General features: G+C 45.6%; 1 protein-coding gene and 2 long non-coding RNA genes across 3 annotated transcripts in view; 1 reads left to right on the top strand and 2 right to left on the bottom strand.

Moving 5' to 3' along the window:
* The window catches only part of LOC310703239, a 220,635-nt gene that overhangs the window by 164,581 nt on the left and 31,861 nt on the right, over positions 1-24,193 (top strand). The gene's annotated exons all lie outside the window — the stretch shown is intronic.
* Positions 1-24,193, bottom strand: part of LOC310703217 — a 122,903-nt gene that overhangs the window by 82,925 nt on the left and 15,785 nt on the right. The gene's annotated exons all lie outside the window — the stretch shown is intronic.
* CNRIP1 (cannabinoid receptor interacting protein 1) lies at positions 1,260-13,535 on the bottom strand. The gene is made up of 3 exons (XM_083495350.1): positions 13,083-13,535; positions 9,988-10,132; positions 1,260-2,795 (listed from the first exon to the last, which is right to left on the bottom strand). Exons 1-3 carry the CDS (start codon positions 13,259-13,261, stop codon positions 2,631-2,633), a joined length of 489 nt encoding a protein of 162 aa, XP_083351476.1. The 5' UTR covers positions 13,262-13,535; the 3' UTR covers positions 1,260-2,630.

Raw genomic sequence — 24,193 nt, 5'->3', positions numbered from 1 at the left:
GTGCTCAGTAGGGAAAAGTCCCTGGTAGGGAAAAGTCAGTGATGGGTCCCTGAACTAGAACTGAGCGCAATTCTGCAAAGGCAAGCTCTCCTTTAAACACTCCAGCAACTGCTGCTAATGTGATAGTGCAATGGTAGTCCTGGGTGAACCTTCTGACAGGGAGAAACACAGTCAAAAGGCATACAGAAACGTTGGATAAGGGCTGTCAGATTGTTCGCGTTATGAGGCCTCGTTGAGAGGGGTTTCTTCTGGTAATATGCTTTGATTACACAGCTCAGACTGTGTTGATGGCTAATGAAATTATTTATTTAGATATATTAATGATTCATCCTACACTACTCTGCTGTTACAGGTTTTTTTTTTTTTATCAACAGCGTTGAAAACTACCTTTTCCTGCAGGCAGAAACAAAGCAGCTCTTAATTATACAAGTGAAACCTACACGTAAGTGGTCATCGTTATTATTTATCATCAATCCCTTTGAATGGTGCAAGACAATGGCTCGGTAGCAGACCATTTTTATAGTGGCAATCTAGTCTGCTCATAAAATTGTTTTTTAATGCCATAGTGTTGAATCTTTTGGTGTTTGAAGGACGAGCATAATTCATCAAAGGTTCATGTAGGGAATTCTAAAATTGTTTTTTTTAAAAAAAAAAACCTGACACGATCAATGTTATTCCTGGCAGTATTCAAGCTCATGAGGGTTATTCTTTGATCTAAGATAAATAACAAGACACTTCACAACTAAACACCACACCCACTTTTCCAAGTTGAGGGGATCCTATTTTCATGTGCTATGCAGATACCAAGACATCAATCCTGCAAAGACATACATGGAGGCCTCACCTTATTTTTATCATAAAACAATGGGGGGGGGGATTTACTTGATTTTGTTTCCCATGCCAGTCCCACTAAAAGCAATAACCCAAAGGTTAATGGGTCTACTCTGAGTATGACACTGAGTATGGCATTGGATATCATAGAATCATTTAAATTTATGAGTTAGAAGGGACCCAAAGGGTTTAATCATAAGCTGCTTTGGGTGGGCATTTCCCAAAAAAGTGGCCTTTTAAAGAAAATTTATGATAAAAATAAATAAATTATAAAAATGTGATAGCAAAAGAGCTTGTTTTAAAGAGGCAGAATTGCTAATTTGGTATATTTGAAGTACAATTTGCACAAGGATACCTATCCTTAAAAAGTTCACATATTGACATGAATGTCAGTTAAGTAAAATGTGACAAAACCTAGAGAGAAAACACAGGTTTCCAGCTCCTTTATTACAAAGGTCAAAAGTTATAACAATTTCAATTATTCACATGAACGCAGCTGGTATGCACGGTTACACAGACACAAGACCATCTTTATTCCATGAGCGAAGCAACTTTCCACCTATTTTATTAGAGATAAGAATGTGCTTCTCATTTGTCACAGCTTTGTAAACAGGTTTACATAGGACATAGCACCGGAGTTCAGTCCCCTATGCAAGCTTATGCAACTTTCCTTTTACTTTGGAAAGAGCTCTGTTGTGATTATGCTTAACCCGAAAGGCTGTCATTCAGTGCAACAGAGCTTTTGCAGCTCAAAAGTGACTAGCAGCCCAGTTTCGTTACATTTCACATACAAAAATATCACTGGTAACCTGAAAACCCAATGCGCTTGATACATGACCATTATACTGAATTACTGCATATTCAGGTATTAGCATTATACACACAAAAAAAACTTAAACCATGGACGTATCGTTTCACCACTCTCTTACACACTTCTCAAGAACTCCACCACTGCTGTTGACTGTAAGAGTTGTTTCAGAGACTGGGAAACAGGAAAACAACATCTCACAGGATAGGAAAGGTTTTACAAGATCCAACAATCACACTCTCCTTACCCCCTCCCCTAGAACAACCAGCTTGATTAGGGTTGTGTGACTATTCTGGTACCAGGTGTACAATCATTGGGAATTTATATTCTTTGTGTGTGCCATGGTAGAAAGAGATTACTAGGAAGAGGTAGGTAGGTAGGTAGGTGTATTGAAGTTTATGGCACGTGGCAGGCAGGCCACATTGAAGCGCCTACTAACTAGGGTGAAGGAGCTCAGTGATTTAAACAAAAAGCACAAGAAGCTGTCACCAACATATTGCAGCATGGGATAAACATAGCTAGGAGCCTTCAGATAGGGCTGCCATATGTCCTCTTTTTCTAGGACAGTGGCCTCTTTTTCATGGGTATGTAAAATGAGAGTTCGTCATAACGATCCATACTTAAAAGCAGAAGTTGGCAAATGTGTCCTCCTCTTTTGCTCTTCAAAATATGGCAACCCTACTTCAGACCTCGATGGACACACCTCCAGTGTTCATTACAGCGAAGGTGTGGGAACAGTCAGATTGGGGAAGAGGATAAATGTCAAAATCCCAGTAACGCTGATGTTACGCCCATGATCTGGAACACATTCACTTGGAAACAAGTCCCATCGATTTCAAAATAAGCTTATCCCCAAGTGAGTGTGTGCTTTGAAGTCTCATTTGTCAAACAAAAGCATCTATACAGAGCGCCTCTGTTAAGGCTTTGCACTGGTCTGAAGAGAGGTTCACTCAACCAAGAGATTGTTCTTTCTCCTCTGCCTCACTTTGCTTCAGAAGAAGGTTTCTTTGTTGATCCACATGAGGCTGCGGGTCTCGTTCGGCTTGCACTCATACTCAATGCAGGCAAAGCTGTTTCCCCACTGACAGTGGTCTCGCTTGTGGTAGTTGTAGAATTTGACTTGCCAGACTGTTTCAAAAGCACCGATGTCAGTGACCTGGAGAGAGCAAACCCAATTCACTTCTTGTTAAGAGCTAGAAAAACCATCATCATCATCATTACTGTTATTTGATTCTAAGAATTTCATTTATAGAAGGACAGAGTGAGAAAAATAAAGAAAAAGTGAGATTTAATGAAAAAATGGAAAATACAGTATTTTTTCTTTTTCTTAAAGAGCTGCAAAATTTGCACGACTGCAGAATCAGAGGTCCTGTGAATGCCCTGTACCCTGACAAATACTAACCTAAACAACTGTATCAGAATTAACAGAGTTGCTGCACATTAAATAAAATAAGTTATTTGAAATCAAGCTTTTGCAGGACAGTGCTTGCTTAACTCTGTGGCGTGAGTAGCAACACATTCCTATGTGTGTCTAATCAGAAACGAAATAGACTGGAAAGAGAAGTTGCTGAATTGCAGCTTATTACCAAACTTAAGGGATGTGGGTGGCGCTGTGGGTTAAACCACAGAGCCTAGGGCTTGCTGATCAGAAGGTCAGTGGTTCGAATCCCCGCGACGGGGTGAGCTCCCATTGCTCGGTCCCTGCTCCTCCCAGCCTAGCAGTTCAAAAGCACAAAGTGCAAGTAGATAAAGGGAAGGTAAACGGCGTTTCCGTGCGCTGCTCTGGTTCGCCAGAAGCGGCTTAGTCATGCTGGCCACATGACCCAGAAGCTGTATGCCGGCTCCCTCGGCCAATAAAGTCAGATGAGCGCTGCAACCCCAGAGTCGGCCACTTCTATGACAGATACTTATGCCAAAACAAAATCAAATCTGGCTTCATTCCACAGCAACTCATATGGGGCACGAAGATGCTTAAAAAATTGTGGTACAGTGGTGCCCCGCAAGACGAATGCCTCGCAAGACGGAAAACTCGCTAGACGAAAGAGTTTTCCGTTTTGGAGGTGCTTCGCAAAACGAATCTCCTATGGGCTTGCTTCGCAAGACGACAATGTATTGCGAGTTCCTGCTGGTTTTTTCCCCTCCCCCCTTTTTCTAAGCCGCTAAGCCGCTTATCAGCTGATCCGATCAGCAGATAAGCCACTAAAAGCCGCTAAAAGCGCTAATAGCGCTAATCCGTCAATGGGCTTGCTTCGCAAGACGAAAAAACCGCTAGACGAAGAGAATCACAGAACGGATTCTTTTCATCTTGCGAGGCACCACTGTAGCTGAAAAACCACACACAAAGTCACCCCTCTAGGATCAGACACCACTTACCATATGGACCTGCAGGTGGGCCAATTACCAGACTATTGTAAGGATAGACAAGATGTGTTTAATCTCGTGTTAGTTTACTGCTGATTGCAACTGCTTTTAAAGCATTTTGGTTAATTTTTAAACTGTTTTTATTGATAATTCAGATATTTCTTATAAACCACTTGCATGGTATGTTACAATCAAGCTGTATATAAATTTTGCTAAATAATGAAGTAATAATACATCTAAATTCTCTTACGAAAGAAAACTGAATTCTCCCACCTGAATAAGTTACAAATTAAGAAAACTTGCACATGGGTCTCAGGCTGGGACTTGGGAGACCAGGGTTCAAATTCCCCACTCAGCCATGATGATCACTGGGTGACCTTAGGCCAGTAGTCATAGGCTCTCAGTCTAACCTATCTGACAGATTTGTTGCAAGCATAAAATTTGGCAGGGCAGAAACTAGACTTTCTGTCACCCAGGGCAAAGACCCAGTTCAGCACCTCCCCCCACGTGTGTTTGCGCATGCGCGCGCGCACACACACACACACACACACACACAACTCAACACATTTGTTCATAAGGGGCATAAAAAGTAGTTAGAGGCTGGAGAAGTCTCTGCAAATAGTAGAATTGTCTGTGGCTTTCATTCAACCTTAAGTAGATCTCCTCAGAGTGTAATAGATCATTTGAGGAATTCTAAGACTGTATGACCAAAGGGAAAATGAAAAAGTAAGAGTAAATTGAAAGGGTTTGCACAAAAGAACATGACTTTAAAATACCTGGGTGTGTTTGTCTAACTTATCCTGTTTTCCTAAGATCCTGTTACCATGGGGGGGGGGTTATGGGGCTGGGGCTCCCTGTTAGCTTGATTGTCAAGCAATTATTCCCTGTTTACCTGGCTTTTGACTCATTGAATGCTCTGTAAATGAAGGATTAAGATGAAATGGTTATCTGTTATCTCTACAAGCCACAGGTCCACTCCACCCCCCCCCCTTTGCTGACAGGTGGGAGGCCTGGTGCCCTTGGGAAAAGGTCAGGGACAGAGATACTGACTGCTCCCCCATTGGCTATAGCCCTGAATGGCGGCAGAAAAGTCCATGTCCACAATCTTGAGCAGAGGAAAGGTGGGATATAAATGTAATAAAATATATTTTGGAATGTGACTAATTTTTATTCAAAGTAGATGCATCAAAATTAATGAACAGGACCATGTTAAGTCCATTAATTTCAATGGGTCTACTGTCAGAAAAAGGGACGCGGGTGGCGCTGTGGGTTAAACCACAGAGCCTAGGACTTGCCGATCAGAAGGTCGGCGGTTCGAATCCCCGCGACGGGGTGAGCTCCCATTGCTCGGTCCCAGCTCCTGCCAACCTTGCAGTTCGAAAGCACATCAAAGTGCAAGTAGATAAATAGGTACCGCTCCGGCGGGAAGGTAAACGCCGTTTCTGTGCGCTGCTCTGGTTCGCCAGAAGCGGCTTAGTCATGCTGGCCACATGACCCGGAAGCTGTACGGTGGCTCCCTCGGCCAGTAAAGCGGGATGAGCGCCGCAAACCCAGAGTCGGCCACAACTGGTCAGGGGTCCCTTTACCTTTACCTTACTCTCAGTAAAGCCCCACCCTAACTACCATAAATCTTGTTCTATATTTCGGCTGCAATTGCCCATGTGTCTTCTAGTACAGGACCAGCCTAATACATTTTGCCCTTGCATCTCCCCAGTCAAGATGCGCAGTAGACCAGACTGGCCTGCACCATAGACAGAAAAGCTCATGAGCAAACTCTTTCCTTTCCTTTCCTTCCAGAAGTATAAATATAATAATAAACTAAACTATTCACTTCCCTTTCATGACACTACGCTCCATGCTTCTACAGAACTGTGGCAAAACCACAACCCTACTGCAACCCCAATGAATTACTTTGTGAATTTCCACCCCTTCACCTCTTAGTTTTTTCACCTACAATTATGTCTCTTGCGTTAGTATATAAAGTAGAACCTGGTGCAACTGGTTGCACAAATAAAATGCACAGCTGGGGAAACATCAGCAAGAAATTAGCTTGCTTCAAGAGGCAGTGACCACCAATATAGTTTTGAAATAACTTCATTTATGTCCACTGAAAATGATGACCTGGTATGACTTGGACTACTGCAATGCACTCTGTGTGGGGCTACATTTCAAGGTGACTCACAAAATACAAGTAATTCAGAATTTGACTGGTGACTGGGAACAGCCACTAGGACCATGTAACAGTAGTCCTAAAGGATCTACACTGGCTTCCTGTACGTTTCCGAGCACAATTCAAAGTGTTGGTGCTAACCTTTAAAGCCATAAACGGCCTTGGCCCAGTATACCTGAAGGAGCATCTCCACCTCCATCGTCCAGCCTGGACACTGAGGTCCAGCTCCGAGGGTCTTCTGGTGGTTCCCCCACTGTGAGAAGTGAAGTTACAGGGCGTCAGGCAAAGGGCCTTCTTGGTAGTGGTGCTGACCCTTTAGAATGCCCTCTCATCAGATGTCAAGGAGATAAAGTATGCAGCTATTAGAAGACATCTGATGGCAGCCCTGTTTGGGAAAGTGTTTAATGGATGATGTTTCGTTATGTTTTTTATATTCTGTTGGAAGCTGTCCAGAATGGCTGGAGCAACCAGTCAGATGGGTGGGGTATAAGTAATAAACCATTATTGTTGTTATTATGATTATGATTAGGCCAGGAGCACTGGAAAACGGAAACTGTAAATCACAGCTGACAAAGACTTGTTGCAGCTACATTCGACTTGCTTAAATCAAAAGGTCTTGAAAGATGGGGTGGACAGAGAGAGAATTGAAAGCAGTTGGTCATGTTATTACTGACAGCTAATCTTTGTCAAGTGCCTTCATCCCAGTGATCAAGAGCTGACCTTTGCTCATCTAAATGCATCTAAGATTTTCCAGACCAGTGATTATTGTAAGCAAATTCCAGGATGACTTTTCAGCCTAGTCAGAATCAGAAGCTTCGGAGTCTCACCTAACAGACACGAAGGGGGGGCTTGCTTGTTATTAGATTATATAGTGGCCCCAGGATACACTTCTGACAGAATAACAAGAGAGAGAGATCTCTGCCCCAAGGAATTTACAAATGAAATTAGCAACTGTTAGCCTCACAAGAAGAGAATGGTAGAAAAGGGGAGGCAAGGGTTAACCAGGATGCACATGACTTTGCCCACATTTCCAACTGTAAAACCTATGAGCTGAACTTATACACTGCTTGATGGTAAAAATAATAATAATAATAAATCTCAAAGCAGTTTACAAAAGATAAAACAGCAGAATCGAGAAAAAATTGCGACTACCGTATTGACCCTAATATAAGCCGCACCTGAATATAAGCCGCACGTTTAAAATTGAAGGGGGGGGGGAGAGAAAAAAGAAAAAATACCCGAATATAAGCTGCTCCTTTTCTCGCTGCTTCTGGCTGCATACTGGGGGGGGGGGGCATCCTGGCCTTGGGGGAAGAGGATGGGGGACTAGATGTGGGGAGGGGCCCCACTTTGCTGCGCTCCTGCTGCTGTTTGCCCTGTGCTCCTGGCCACATACCGTAAGGTCACAAATATAAGCCGCACTTCAACTTTTCACGGTCAGAATTTGGGGGAAAAGTGAGGCTTATATTCAGGTCAATATGGTAATACAGATTAAAATCAACAAAACTTTTAAAGCATCTGGGTAGGATTGTCTAAACAGGAATGCTTTTAGCAGGTGCCAAAATGACTGCTGTGAAGGTTCTCAATAGGCAGGGATGTCCAAAGTGCAAATGCTGCCGCACTGAATGTCTGAGTTGCACGATAAGCCTCCCACTGACAGCATAAACCAGGGACCTCTGACCTTTTTGGACCTGGAGGCACATTTGGAAATTTAAGAACTGTCACAGGCACACAGAACACCCATTTCACAGAGGATGCTCACCTCCAGCCCAGGCAGGCAAAGCACCTATGCTCCCCCCAAATAAGAACATAGATAAAATAGGCAACCAAACCTCTCCCAAAGGCCACAGCTTTAAAAAATGGAAGGAGCAAAGGGCCTTGGTGGGGAGAGTGGAAGATGTCTGAAGAGGCTGTGGTGCCACATTGGGGAACCCAGGCTTAAGATGAGTGAAGGAATAATTGCTTAGGCATGCCAGAGATGTTTGCAATCGGAACATCTGTTCATAGGAGATTTTCAGGGATCTTACGTAACAGCTAGGCTTTCAGCTCCTGTGCAAGGCAATGCTTATTTGAGCCCAACTCCCAAACCATGATGTTTCTGCCACTACAGATATGTTAAAATCGGTCCAAAGGCTGGAACTCTGCCGTGTCACCTGCTCTCAGGCTTGCCAGGTCAGCGTTCTTCCTGCAGAGGTGCATCCTGTGCCTTTAGCACAAAACTGCACAAAGCAATGATGCCAGGAAGGAAAACCTAGACTTGCAAGGTACTGGTTTTTACATGTCTCCTGCCTGTGTGAGTTTATTACCAGACATGGCAGCTGTTCCATTCTCCTGGTCTTACTATGCAGGCTGCTCAGCAATCATCATGGTTTATATGCATACACCTTGCAGTTTTGTGGCTATCTGATGCAGTGGGCCAGGAATCCTGCCCCCAACACCCTCCATTTCCACCGAAATGCAAAGCCCAGTTCTGAAAGGTGGCCTCCATTCCACAGTTATAAGAATGCAAGGCTTATGAGATGCAGAAGCTCTTAACAGAGAAGGAAAATAAGTGATCTTATAAAGGTGTTCACAGCTAACAGAGATGCAGATGGCTTGCAAAATGGAAAGTGTGGGTATTACAGCCAAATATGAAAGATGATATAAGTAACAAACAACACCTTAGAGGTGATGTGTTGACAGAGGATGCAATAAGCTGAAAAATGCAACTCAGAGGGATTAAATAACTTTTAAAGGGGCACAGTTTGGCCAGATTTGGTAGCTTTTGCTATGTGTCTATATGGCAGAGATTGCTCTTTGAGTGGGGCGAGATGGGTGAACATGAATCCTATACAGGTTAAAGGTAAAGGGACCCCTGACCGTTAGGTCCAGTCGTGGCCGACTCTGGAGTTGCGGCGCTCATCTCGCTTTACTGGCCGAGGGAGCCGGCGTGCAGCTTCCGGGTCATGTGGCCAGCATGACTAAGCCGCTTCTGGCGAACCAGAGCAGCGCACGGAAACGCCGTTTACCTTCCCACTGGAGCAGTACCTATTTATCTACTTGCACTTTGACGTGCTTTCAAACTGCTAGGTGGGCAGGAGCAGGGACCGAGCAACGGGAGCTCATCCCATTGCGGGGATTCGAACCGCTGATCTTCTGATCGGCAAGTCCTAGGCGCTGTGGTTTAACCCACAGTGCCACAGTGCCACACAGCTTACATTGCTGCAATAGCACAATACAGCAGTAAAAGATTCCTTGCACCTCACCACCAAGGATGGCAGGGGAAAGGAAAAGCTGTAATCCTTTGCTCTGGATTCAAGAACCCTGACTGGAGTCTCCCAATAAAGATAAAGAGATGATGAAAAACATGGGAAATGCTAGCATGTTAATGGTCAGCCACAGCTAATTCTGAGTGTTTTAGCCAAGGGCGCATATCTTTAAACTAATGCCCAAGCCAGAAGAAGCCAACCTGGTTCCCTCTAGAAAATGTGGGACTCCTGTCAGTCCCAGCCTGCATTGTGCTTGCCTCTGAATGGCCCAGTTTTGCTGCAAGAATATGTCTAGTCACGGATGACCACATGTCGCTCCTTAAACCTCAGGTGAACTGGAGCGATGAATGGGTCAGCTGAGGTCATGGGCTCTGCAGAGTAATGGCCAGTCGGCCTCTGGAGGTTTACGCTGTCACAGATGCTTAAAAAGAGAGAAGTCCAAGGTAAAGGGGGATTACAACAGACAGTGCTATGTTCTCAAGTGCTATACCTTTTAAACAGTCCAGAATGCACTGCCCGTGCCCAGACAACATCACTTATGCTACCCCACACCCCAAAACACACACTACCTGTATGTTGATTTGTATGGGCTGCCTCTCGCCACTTTTAGTGTGAGTTACGCCTTCTGTATCGTAGATTCCAGTGTAGGTAACAGCTTGGGGGTCTCTCGACTTCTCTTCCAGGGGGAACGTTACTCCCCCGATACCCATAGTCCTGAAAGAGTAGTTAATATTCTTAGCAAGCGTCTCTTCCTAATGTGGAGAGAGAGAAAGTAAGGTTTACAAGCAAACATCTGCCATGATTATAACCAGCTCCCTTTAGTTTTCTGTCCATATATCAGAATGTAACAGAGGGAGGAAGGCAGTACAAGTGGCATGCTACTGTCATTCATTACAGTGCGGGAGGGGGGGACATACAATGGACAGATACTCTCAAGAAACAAAGAAGTATTCAATTCCACCACTTTCTGTTCAGGAGGCCATCAAAGAAGATGTGCCTCCTCCACGTGAGGTCCAGAGGGTGGCAACACAAGAACAGACCTTTTCTGCAGTGGCTCCTGTTTGTGGAATGCTCTCCCTGTTTGTGGAATGCTTGCCTGGTACCTTCATTATACATCTTTAGGCTCCCAGGCCTTTGAATGATTCACATCACTTTTAAATGTCCTTGTGGGAGAGAGGGTTATGGGTTTGTTTTCTTTTTTGGCATTTTTATTTTGTATTTTATGCTGTGAACTGCCCTGAGATAAATAATCATATTCTCTCCTCCCCAAGGGATGCCCTTAAAATATGCCGGCGACTCTTTTTGCAGGTATCTGTCTATGTCATATATCTGCAGTTCAAAACAATTTGATTATGTGCCACTAATCTCAATTAATACAAATGAGTAATAAGTCGAACAGTTTGAACAGAAACGCCACAAAAGCCAAAGAAGAAAATTGGGCTGTAACAAGGAGAAATTGGAGGGGTTTGTTTTCAAACCTGCCTTTTATGACTCAGAAGAAAATACCTCTGTGTTTGTCCTATGGGAGCCTCTGAACATAGCAAACTGTTTTATAGCTCAGTATCGTCTGCAGAGATTGGTAGTGACTTTCCAGGATTTCAGGTATAGGATTTCCCCAGCCCTACCTGGAGATTATTGGGACTGAACCTGGGACCTAGTGCGGGCAAAGCGCTACCACTGAGCTATAAACCTCCCTTAGAGACAGCCAGCTCAGCTACCAACACTTCAGAAATGGAGCTATGGTGTCAGGGGCGTAGGAAGGGGGGCGGTCCACCCCGGGTGTCATCCTGGGTGTATGTGTGACAAAATCCCCCCTGGGCGGATCACCACCGCTCCGATCACCCTGCCCCTGGGAGGATCACCGTATGGTGCCTGGACAGTTGCTTCAAAGTTTCTAAGTAAATAGAACAGGATCTATTATTCACATTACGTCCACCAGGCATATCTATTTTGGAGCTGGGAAGTGCAGCAATATTGTGTTAAGTGAGGTTTACGGCCTTGGTTCAAAGAGAGCACAGTGCAAGATGTGTGTCTGGTGCAAGCACCATTCCTTGCTTTGAAAGGGAGGAAAACAAGCAAGGAGTTTGTCAGTCCTCAGATAAAACATGTGATCATGTGTATGCACATTTAAACTCACTTAGGAGCATAGCACCACCACGGCTTCAGGAATGAAATGGACCTTCTGCCGCCTGATGCTACTCAGAAGCAATTCATATTTCATTCAATGGGTTCTGCTTCCAGCTACAGTGGCGGACTTTGGGCTTTCGAATTTCAGCAGCACCCCGTGCAACACCAAAATCTGGTGGCCTCTTGCCTTCCGTTCCAAGTCATTGTTGCGACGCCCCCTGCAGCACCCTCTTGGTTCAGCACCTAGTGTGGGCAAACCAGTAGCCCTCCCCTAGATCCAGCTCTGCCAGGCAAGTGGGGGAAAGGTTTGCAACTTCACTTGGGAATAAGCTCCACTTCACTGTAGAAAAGGTAATACCTTCTTAAAGTAAAAGGAAAGGAAAGGGGGGGACCTCAGACTTTGGGGGCCCATTAGCTTGCTGCATTTTACCTTGCTTATTCAGTGAGTTAGTTCTTAAATTTGTACACTGCCCTTCATCCAAAGATCGCAGGGCAGTTCACAACAAAATGAGAATGCAAAATGAAACAAAAGCAACCCACTAACCCCAACCTCCCCTCCAATTAAAAGGGCACAGAATGCTAGTCAAAGGACTGGTTATAGACAAACATCTTCACATCCCACAAACGGGGAGTCACCCTCCTGGCCTCTTCAGGAGGGGGCAAAGAAGAGGCCTCAGATGATGATGATAGCAGGGTCTGGGTTGGAGAGAGGCTTATTTGGATGCTGCGGCACTTATTGCTTTAAGGTCCTGATTCTAGTGATTTTGTCTTTGACATTACCCTAATACCCCCACCCCTCAAAAAAAAAACAACCGTTTGAATGGAAGTCAGAAAATGAATGTTTTAAGTAAATCTCTCGCTGGCAAACGCGACCCCCTTACAAATTCCGAAGTAAAGGATGCTGCAGAGACCAGGATCAGTCCCCTGGCGGTCCAGGAGTCAACCTTAGGCCCATTTGCTGCTGCTGCCCCTCCTCACCACCTGCAGCTCTGCACGAGGTCACGGGGGGCGGTGTCCCCTAATTCCAGAAGCCCTGGATCCGCCCTGCTTCCAAGACACCCCTAGAGGATGCGCGCAGGAGGGGAGGCCGGTTACATAAGCAAAGCCGGAGCGAGGACGCCGGGCAGATCCGCTGGATTGTTCCCCCCCCCCCATCCCCTAGGCATCGCCCTCCTCCGGTCTCCAGCGCCGCACCTCGCCGGGCCTTCGAGCCGAGCCTCTCCAGCCCCTTCCCTGCACCCGCACCGGCCCTTTTCTGCTGGCAGGCTGCTCGGCGCTTTATTCCTCGGGCGCAACGCAGCAAGGGGGCTCGGTTCCTTTTTTGCCCAGGTCCCGTTGGCGCTGCGGGTCCAGCTGGCCGCTGTGCGGGGTCAGGACGCAGAGATGCCGAAAGGAAATAATAATAAGAACGGGGATAAAGATGGAAGCCTGTCCCTTTGCCAGGGAAGAAATCTGGGCGGGCGGGCAGGCGCGCTGCAAGACGCAGAAGCTGCCCTGGGGAGGGAAAGGTGAGGAAGGCAGGTAGGTCCCCACTTACGTGGCCTGGATGGCTCCGGGCTTAATGGCCACCTCGACTTTGTACTTGGCCCCCGTGAGCAGCTTGATGGTCCGGTTCTGCCCGAACCTCTGGCCGTCCACCTTGAAGTAGACGGGCCCGTCGTTGGGCTGGATCTTGAGCGAGATCTTGATCCGCACCACGGTGGGCACCTCGGCCATGGCTGCGTCTTTGCGCTCCGCTCCTTCGGCGAGGATGGAGGCGCCAAGGGAAGAGGAGAGGGAGGAGGAGGGCAGGATCTCCGCCCGGATCCCCCTCGCCACGGATGACGACGGAGGCCCGCTACACCCCCACCCCACCCCCCCTCCCGCGCGGGTGCGCGCTCGGGTGCGGACGGAAAGAGCGGCGGGGCGGGCGGAGCGCGCGCGCCGCTGGTCTGTGCGCAAGGCGAGGCGCGGAAGTTAATCCCCGCTGGCCTGATTCTGGGCCGCCCCCCAGCCAAGCCGGGCCCCTCCCCGCGGACTCGGTCAGACGCGGCCAGCGGAGAAGGGAAACCCCCCGAGCGCCTTTCGGGCGGGGCTGCTTTACGAAAATCAGTGCGAAGGGGGCTCTGGCTCGGATTTAATCGCTCCGGGTGGAAACAGCTGTCTGCCGAGCATCTTCTCGGGGGGGGGGGCACCACGAAGAAGCTGGGCTTTGGGTGCCGTGGATTGATAGTTGGAAGGGACCCCGAGGGGTCATCTAGTCCAACCCCCTGCAAGACAGGGGTCTCAACTAGATCATACATCCAGAGATGGACCTTGGGAATATGGTGCCCTGAGCGAGGATGGCGCCCCCTCCCTAAATATTTCTGATTTTCTGCAATGCATTTCTGTACAGTTGCTTTCTTAGGGTCTTCTCAGTAGGCGCCCAAATAAATGCAGTGGTACCTCAGGTTACATACGCTTCAGGTTACAGACTCCGCTAACCCAGAAATAGTACTTCAGGTTAAGAACTTTGCTTCAGGATGAGAACAGGAATCGTGCTCCGGCGGCATGGCAGCAGCGGGAGACCCCATTAGCTAAAGTGGTGCTTCAGGTTAAGAACAGTTTCAGGTTAAGAACGGACCTCCGGAACGAATTAAGTACTTAACCTGAGGTACCACTGTATAGGTTTTATTATGATCTTCCATACTTGCTGGTCGGGTTTTGATGCTGGGTGTCATCAATGTTAGCTCTCTCCTTAGGTCCCAGCAAGGTAGTGAGGTCCAGGTGTCCGAAGTTGGTGGCAGTGGCGTAGCGTGGGTTGTCAGCACCCGGGGCAAGGCAAGTAATTTGCGCCCCCTAACCCGTGGATTTGCGCCACCTAACCCTAACCCCCAGATGTTGTGCCCGGTGCGGCCGGCCCCCCCCTGCACTCCCCACACTACGCTACTGGTTGATGGTGATAGACTGGATGAGGCCTAACAAACTGAAAGTTAATTCAGATTGATTGGTGGGAAGCAATCTGGTTGATCTAGGATCAAGTGCTGAGCCTATTCTGGATGGGGTTCCACGCACCCATCCTTGAAAGAGAAGATTTGCACCTTGAAGGGGCTTGTGAGTTTGGCTATTACAGGATGAACCAAAGATGGCAGCGGCCAGTAGTTTTGCCTACTACACCAGTTGAATGAACTTTTAGCCACAGAGATGCAGACCACAGGAACCTCAAAATTAGACTACTGCAATGCATTCCACATGGGGCTGCCTTGGAAGAGTGGTCAGGATAATAATAATAATTTTTATTTATACCCCGCCCTCCCCAGCCAAGGCTGGGCTCAGGGCAGCTAACAAGCAATAATAAAAACAAGTTGAATGAATACAACTTAAAAACAAGATTAAAATACAACATTAAAATATTGAAACAGTAAAATATTAAAATGTTAAAATGCAGCCTCATCACAGGAGGAGAAAGGAAAAAGAAAGGGGGGGAATCAAATTGGCTCAAGCCAAAGGCCAGCCGGAACAACTCTGTCTTACAGGCCCTGCGGAAAGAAATCAGATCCTGCAGGGCCCTGGTCTCATGAGGCAGAGCGTTCCACCAGGCCGGAGCCAGTGTTGAGAAGGTCCTCCGTGGGGCATACCGGGAGAGATGGTCCCATAGGTATGAGGGTCCTAAGCCGTGAAGGACTTTTTTTTTTTTTTATAAGATATTTATTAAGATTTTCAAAAAATTACAAAATAAAAAGGAAAAAGAAAAAAGAAAAATACAAAATAAAAATAGTTAAAAAACAGTTCAATCTTTCCATCACATATTTTTCATTTGCTTATTTCCTGGACCTCCTCACGCCTTCCTTTTCTGTATTCCAGTTCCAATTGTTAATTCAGCAAATCCCTCCCCTCTTCATTCATCTTAATCTTCAATTTTTAAATATTATAACATTAATTCCCCCCCATTAATAACCATTTTCTCATATTCCCTTATAGCATTACAGCAAAAGACCACTTAGTTTCTATCCAACATCATTCTAACATTCATTAATTTTACAGTGTTTCTGTAAATAATCTTTGAACTTTTTCCAATCTTCTTCCACTGACTCTTCTCCCTGGTCTCGGATTCTGCCAGTCATTTCTGCCAGTTCCATATAGTCCATCACCTTCATCTGCCATTCTTCCAGGGTGGGTAGATCTTGTGTCTTCCAGTACTTTGCGATGGGTATTCTTGCTGCTGTTGTTGCATACATAAAGAAAGTTCTATCCTTCTTTGGCACCAATGCCGTGAAGGACTTTAAAGGTCAAAACCAGCACCTTAAATCTGACCCTGTACTCCACCGGGAGCCAGTGCAGCTGGAAAAGAACTGGGTGAATATGCTCCCATGGCAGAGACCCTGTGAGGAGCCTCGCTGCAGCATTCTGCACCCGCTGGAGTTTCTGGGAGTTTCTGAGTAGAATGTGTCCTTTTATTTAAAATGCATCTCTGGGTTATTTGGGGAGACTGCCCGGTGTTTTTACATGAGTAGAATATGTGCTTTTATTTAAAATGCATCTCTGGGTTATTTGTGGGGCATAGGAATTCGTTCATCCCCCCCCCCCCGCCCCCCAATATAGTCCTGCACTCCACAAGGTCTGAGGGACAGTGGACCGGCCCCCTGATCTAAGCCTTCACCAAAGTACTCATCAGTGTGGGGAGGGTTGCAGATGCAGCCCGGTCCAAGCAAATCAAGGTCAAGCACACATAATTAGTCTAGGTCCAAACATGATCCAGACAGTGGCGTAGCGTGGGGGGTGCCAGGGGTGCCGACCGCACCGGGCGCAACATCTGGGGGGGGCGCGAGTCCAGAGGGAAGGGACAAGTTCCTTCCTCCGCCGGGCTCCCCGCCGCCACCGCCAGCCTTGCGCCCTAGCGCGCGCGCCCCCCCCGCCGTCGCTGTGGCTGCGCTCCGCTCACTGCTCGCAGGAGGAGCAGCCGCTGCAGCAGCGCCGACGCCGCCACCGACGCCTGGCCGGGCACAGGCAGCCTCTGCACCCTGCCGCCGCCGCCATCCCCTCGGCCCAGCCACAGGCGGCGGCTGCTTCTGCCTCCATCCTCCTCCGGGCAAGCAGCGTTGTTTGCGCGGCAACTCGCAGGTTAGGGGTTGGGGGGGCGCAAATTACTTGCCTTGCCCCGGGTTAGGGGGCGCAAATTACTTGCGTTGCCCCGGGTGCTGACAACTCACGCTACGCCGCTGGATCCAGAGACAAGGCCAGGCGACAGTCTAAGGTTAACATCACAGGGAGGTTAGGCCAGACACAACACCACAAGGCAGGGAAATCAGCTCCAGGAACTAGCTACCAAAGACTTTTCTTTGTTTCCACAAACTGGAAGACTCAGGAGGGGAAGCCATATATACTTTGGGCTCCTAAATGACACCCTAACCACAACCGCTGGTAGTGAAGGAGTATTAGGGACTCCCTTACTCATGAATAGTTGCAGTTGCTCAAAAGTAGCTTGGCTCTGGGTTTGTAGACAGATACTATGCCTAGAGGGACGTGGGTGGCGCTGTGGGTTAAGCCACAGAGCCTAGGACTTGCCGATCAGAAGGTTGGCAGTTCAAATCCCCGTGACGGGGTGAGCTCCTGTTGCTCGGTCCCTGCTCCTGCCAACCTAGCAGTTCGGAAGCACATCAAAGTGCAAGTAGATAAATAGGTACCGCTCTGGTGGGAAGGTAAACGGTGTTTCCGTGCGCTGCTCTGGTTTGCCAGAAGCGGCTTAGTCATGCTGGCCACATGACCCGGAAACTGTACGCCGGCTCCTTCGGCCAGTAAAGCGAGATGAGCGCTGCAACCCCAGAGTCGGTCACGACTGGACCTAATGGTCAGGGGTCCTTTTACCTTTACCATGCCGAGACCTGAGGCTTTTGGTGCAGGCACTCTGGAGGAAGGGGGGCACACTCCTCCTCTGCCAGTTCCAGGGGTTGTTCATCAGGTAGCAGCCTGGAAGGGGCTCCTCAGGCTTGGATTTAGCAAGTCCTCAACCTCTGCGATGTCTGGTTCATCCTCTGAGGACTCCACGTCTGATACCTGGTCAGAATAGTACTGCAATCTGAATCCTGTTTGCTTGCAAGTAAGCCCCACTAAATTCAATGGGTCTTGCTTTTGAGTAGACAGTTAGAGTTGCTCTATTAGTTTTTAATTAATGTCTGAAAGAAAGAATAGAAAGGCTAATATGAAATGGTCTGGATGATCATTGGTCTCATCTAGTCCTCTACTGATTCCTTACCCCAGGACTAGACAACCTGTGGCCCACCAGATGTTGTTTGACTCCAGTTCCCATCAGACCTAGCCTGCAAGGGTAACGGTCAGGGAAGACAGGAGAGAGTAGTCCAGAGATATCCCCCTCACCACCACTCCTCAGAGATATTCAACCTGATTATGAAACTCACCCACTGAATCACACTACATTTGCCAAAATCACAAATAGAATGCACTGTTTTGTCTCAAGCATTTCAAATCATCTAGTCCAGATGATGGATCCATGGGGTCACGAAGAGTCGGACACAAATAAACGACTAAACAACAACAACAAAGCTGCCACTGGAAGGAATTTTAAAATTTTGTTTCAGCATTGTTTTGAGAGATGGGACATGGAACTAAAAAGCAATCTAATGTGAATTGTACATGAAAAGTGTGCATGAGAAAGGGGAGCATCAGCTATTTTCAAGAGTGGAGTTTACATTTGTACTGAATTATTTCCCCCCAAATTTACCTAAATTCAGTTTTGGGGTGTTTGGAAAATCCATTGTACTGTATTGTACATAAACACTACAGTTATGATGAACTGAGATATACCACTTTATATCACATGATGAGGGTGAGAGGGTGGTCAGGATATCATCTTGTATTTGGGGCTCATTCTAAATGCTTGTGAGTATTACATTTTTAAGGTCAGGGTTCATATTGTAGCACCTGCTTACTGCTACAGCTATTATTATTTGAACTTATATTTTAAATGCAAAGTTAGTAGATAGATGATAGATAGATAGATAGATAGATAGATAGAGATAGATAGATAGAGATAGATAGATAGAGATAGATAGATAATAGATGATAGATGATAGATGATAGATGATAGATGATAGATAGCCACTTGCACTGGGAAAACAGGGCAAATTGCTCTTTTACCACTCATTGATCATCCTGACTGTACAGGCAAATGGGCAATTAAGGCTGTACTAAAAAAGTAGGTCATTTGTGCAAAGTCATCCTGAGGCCACACCCTTAGAACACTTGCATAATCGTAGGTGAGAAAGGCATCTGGCTGTGTCATACCAACATGATAAATTGGCCAACAAGGAAAGTTACTGCAATACTTTGCAAAATAGATTTGGAGAATCGAAAGCACATGGGGCAGGGGGTGAAAATGCCTGGCAAACAACAAGTACAATACTGGTGCTGGCATATGAGAAGAAGACTAGAATTGAAAATAAAATAAAATGATGGGCTCATTCCCATTATAAAGATGTTTAACTTAGCTCTAAGTATGTCTTAGCAATGTAAATTATTGACATGGGGTTGAAAGTTGCTCCTGTCTAGACACCCAGGGTTCTTTCAGCACCATAGATGTGGACAGTTACCAACTAAGAAACTGATTTACACACTGCTAAGAGACAGCTACTCGATGTAAACGCCCTCCCCCTAGCTATTTAATTCCTACAGAGCCCAAACCTTGTGAGTTCCAGCTAATCTAACATTTCATTATCCAATTGAGGAGTAACAAATGATAACACAGGAAGGTAGATGCATAGAAACAAGTAGTCAAACTATTAGCAGAACTAATAGCAGAAGGCAGAATGCCAGAACAGTGACTAGCACATTGGCTAGAATGAGCAATCAATTAGAACTTTCGCTTGAGTGGGGCATATCATGCCTGGGTAAATTGTGTGGAGCTGAAAGTATTGATTTGAATTTGTTTTCTCCTAAACAATAGGCTGGATCTATAATGAGTTTAAATCCATTGCCGGCCTTTTATATTTATTCCATTTGAACAAACAGCTTTATGTAGACAAAGGGAGAGTGGCATTTTTCTTTTCTTGTCCTGGGAGTTTTGCAGCATAATTTGTTGTTGTTGTTGACCTACTCTTCACTCAAAAATCCCTGGGTAGTGTTGGCATCCATATGTTTTGGGAGACAGTGGAGGAGTGCACTTTTGGGGGTGAAGTCAAACTGTGGGAAGGTTATAGAGCCTGCTGTGGCTGTGGAGACCGATATGGGAGAGAGATGTTTTGTTGCAGCTGCAGAAGATGAGAACAGTTTAAGATAACTTACAATTACAAAAATGGGGTGGGTCCTGAAAATATATGTCTCAAGTGTCAAAGACCAGGGTTCAGAAATGCTTTCAAGGAAATGTGTCATGAAGGTGACAGATGCACGGCAGTGGAGAGGGAATTTCACAAATGAGGTGGTCCTTCAGAAAATGCCCTCTCCTGGGCCAGTATCTCCTCAAGCTTCTGAGAGTGGTAGAGCTACTAAGAGCGCTATCTATCTCTCTATCTCTATCTCTATCTCTATCTCTATCTCTATCTCTATCTCTATCTCTATCTCTATCTCTATCTCTCTATCTCTCTATCATCTCTATCATCTCTATCATCTCTATCATCTCTATCTCTATCTCTATCTCTATCTCTATCTCTATCTCTATCTCTATCTCTATCTCTATCTCTGTCTCCAGTATCTACTCTATCATCGATATCATCTATCTATCATCTATCTATCATTTATCTATTATTTACCTCCCTCCCTCCCTCCCTCCCTCCCTCCCTCCCTCCCTCCCTCCCTATCTAAATAACTTTTTATTGGGTTTGATAAATAAGAGTGATGGGAATAATAAATGATGCAAATAAATAGACCTAGAATAAAGCTCTTTCTTTTTCATCTCATTAATTAAATGTGGGCCAAGTTCTATCAATGCTGTGGCTTTGTCATAATGCTTCATTGAAGTAAATTTGGCACTCAATCCTTGGGAGCCCCACTGCTTTCAGGGCCTTTTTGCTCTCAATTGTTGTAAGCATGGGTGGGAACACACACATTTGCATATACAGTGGTTCCTCAGGTTAAGAACTTAATTTGTTCCGGAGGTCTGTTCTTAACCTGAAACTATTTTTAACCTGAAGCACCACTTTAGCTAATGGGGCCTCCCACTGCCGCTGTGCCACCAGAGCACGATTTCTGTTCTCATCCTGAAGCAAAGTTCTTAACCTGAGGTAATATTTCTGGGTTAGCGGAGTCTGTAACCTGAAGCGTATGTAACGCGAGGTACCACTGTACACAAGTCCTCCACAAGTAAGTGACGAGTGTTTCCTCATGTCCAAATTAAACATTTGATAATTATTGTGCTTATTAAAGGTCTACTGCTATGGTCATGTGATAAATATAGATCTTGTTAACTGTCTATTGAGACTAATCCATTTATGGCTGCTGTGATCCCCCCACCCCACCCCACCCCCACTTTCTCGTAAGAATTGCAGGCTTGAGGGTAAATACACTTTTCTTCTCCCCTCAGCATCTTGTCCAATGGAGAATCCAAAAATTTGATCACCATTTTGTGATACTTTATTTGGTTCTAATAAAGGTATTGTGATACTGTGGCATATATACAGTATTTTAATACTTTGTTGGAAGCCGCCCAGAGTGGCTGGGGAAACCCAGCCAGATGGGTGGGGTATAAATAATAAATTATTATTATAATTATATATATATAGTGGTACCTCGGGTTACATACGCTTCAGGTTACATACGCTTCAGGTTACATGCGCTTCAGGTTACACACTCCGCTAACCCAGAAATAGTGCTTCAGGTTAAGAACTTTGCTTCAGGATAAGAACAGAAATCTTGCTCTGGCGGCGCAGCGGCAGCAGGAGGCCCCATTAGCTAAAGTGTTGCTTCAGGTTAAGAACAGTTTCAGGTTAAGAACGGACCTCCAGAACGAATTAAATACTTAACCCGAGGTACCACTGTATTTAATAAAACTCCTGCCCCCAAGATCTCCTTTTCACATTTTAATAATAGGCATAGGAATACATTTTAGGGGGCAAGGGCTACAGACCTACTCTGGGGCATATTATGTTTTTCTGTTTTCTGCCTTTCTCAGCTTGTGGCCATCCAGATGTGGCTGCCAGAGTATCTGGAACAGTGAGGGGAAACTGGGAAATGTTTCTTTTGTGTGCATTTGTTTAGACTCATTTGGTTTAGGAAGGCTTCAGCACTTTAATGTGGAGGCTTTAAATTAGTGGAATGAAGCTGAAAGTCTACTCTTCTCTAAAAATAACATCCTGTGAAATTTATGCTGCAGGCTGTGAGCTCAGTTGTGGCATTGTGGGGGTTTTTTAATTAGCTCATTTCATACCTTTTGGGATTTTTCTCCTGCCTAGAAAAACAACTGGGTTTTTTTATAGGCTTAACAGAATCAACTGCTTTGTAGATTTGTTACCTTCTTATTATAATTCTAGCAAACAGCTTTTGACTCTTTTCTTCCCTACTTGCTTAACAGTCCATCGACAGGTGGAGTCAAATCAGCACCAGATTTAGGGTGGTGCAGGGAGTTCCGCCAGCACACAGGGTGCCAAGCTGAGGGGGCGCAAAGTAATAATAATAATAATAATAATAATAATAATAATAATAATAAAGACAGGAGTGCCTGGCGTGCTCTGGTCCATGGGGTCATGAAGAGTTGGACACGACTAAATGACTAAACACAATAATAATAATAAATTTTGTTCTTCAGTCATGTCCAACTCTTCGTGACCCCCTGGACCAGAGCACGCCAGGCCCTCCTGTCTTCCACTGCCTCCCGCATTTTGTTAAACTCATGCTGGTAGCCTCGAGAACACTGTCCAACCATCTCGTCCTCTGTCGTCCCCTTCTCCTTGTGCCCTCCATCTTTCCCAACATCAGGGTCTTTTCCAGGGAGTCTTCTCTTCTCATGAGGGGGCCAAAGTATTGGAGCCTCAGCTTCAGGATCTGTCCTTCCACTGAGCACTCAGGGCTGATTTCCTTCAGAATGGATAGGTTTGATCTTCTTGCAGTCCATGGGACTCTCAAGAGTCTCCTCCAGCACCAGAATTCAAAAGCATCAATTCTTTGGCGATCAGCCTTCTTTATGGTCCAGCTCTCACTTCCATACATCACAACTGGGAAAACCATAGCTTTAACTATACGGACTGTTGTTGGCAAGGTGATGTCTCTGCTTTTTAAGATGCTGTCTAGGTTTGTCATCGCTTTTCTCCCAAGATGCAGGCGTCTTTTAATTTCGTGACTCCTACCACCATCTGCAGTAATCATGGAGCCCAAGAAGGTAAAATCTCTCACTGCCTCCATTTCTTCACCTTCTATTTGCTGGTGATGGGACCAGTGGCCATGGTCTTCGTTTTTTTGATGTTGAGCTTCAGACCATATTTTGCGCTCTCCTTTTTCACCCTCATTAAGAGGTTCTTTAATTCCTCCTCACTTTCTGCCATCAATGTTGTGTCATCTGCATATCTGAGGTTGCTGAAATTTCATCCGGCAATCTTAATTCTGGCTTGGGATCCATCCAGTCCAGCCTTTCGCACAATGAATTCTGCTTATAAGTTAAATAAGCAGGGAGACAATATACAGCCTTATCGTACTCCTTTCCCAATTTTGAACCAATCAGTTGTTCCATATCCAGTTCTAACTGTAGCTTCTTGTCCCACATAGAGATTTCTCAGGAGACAGATGAGGAGATCAGGCACTCCCATTTCTTTAAGAACTTGCCATAGTTTGCTGTGGTCAGCACAGTCAAAGGCTTTTGCATAGTCAATGAAGCAGAAGTAGGTGTTTTTCTGGAACTCTCTGGCTTTCATAATAATAATAATAATAATAATAATAATAATACCCCCTATATTTATATGGCACAGTCTGAGAAGATCTCTAAAAAGCAAGTGTACCAAAATGAATTATTGTGAAAATAAGAAATATTGAAGGGTGGGGCACCAAATTTTGTCCTCACCCAGGGCACTGTATTACCAAAGTCTGCCCATCGTCAAATGCACTCCAGCAGCACTGAGAGAAAAATCTTTAGACAATTTTTTTCTGGTCAACTGGCTACCCTAAGACTGAATGCATATTAAACCCCTAGCAAGATTAGGATGCACATATATGAGGGCTTTTCCTAGTGGGAAAAATAATTCAAATTTGCTATAAGATGTGAAATTTATCCAGGGCTTTAAGAAACAGTAAATGCTGCAAGATAATCTGTATGTGTTCAAAGATGGGTTTAAATACTCTAGGGCTGCCATATGTCCAGATTTCCCCAGACATTACTGGGATTTCAAAGGTGGAAATGACGTCTGCAGGGGGGGGGGGATTTCTGAAAGGCGGGACTTTGTCCTGGATCTTAGGCAAGTCAATCAAAAACGTTTTTTTGGCATTTTTCTAAAAAAAGGGGGAGGAGAGGGAAAAAGTCAACCACCTCAACAATTTTCGGGGTGTCCTGGTTTTTACTTTTTGAAATATGGCAACGCTAAAATTCTTGTATGTCTGAACCTGAGCGTGTAGGAGGAGCGTCTGTTACAACCTTGCTTTCCATCTACCAGTTTAGCTGAAGCTTTAGCAGTCTAGTGTCACATTTGACTACAATCAAAGAAAAGAGGGCTGTCACACAAACGCATTCCAAAATAGGTACCGTATTTTTCGTCCTAT

This window comes from Podarcis liolepis, assembly GCF_965112155.1.
Source record: "Podarcis liolepis genome assembly, chromosome: 3".
NCBI lineage: Eukaryota > Metazoa > Chordata > Lepidosauria > Squamata > Lacertidae > Podarcis > Podarcis liolepis.
The sequence above is the reverse complement of the archived record's forward strand: the minus strand, read 5'-3'. Positions and strand labels throughout refer to the sequence as shown.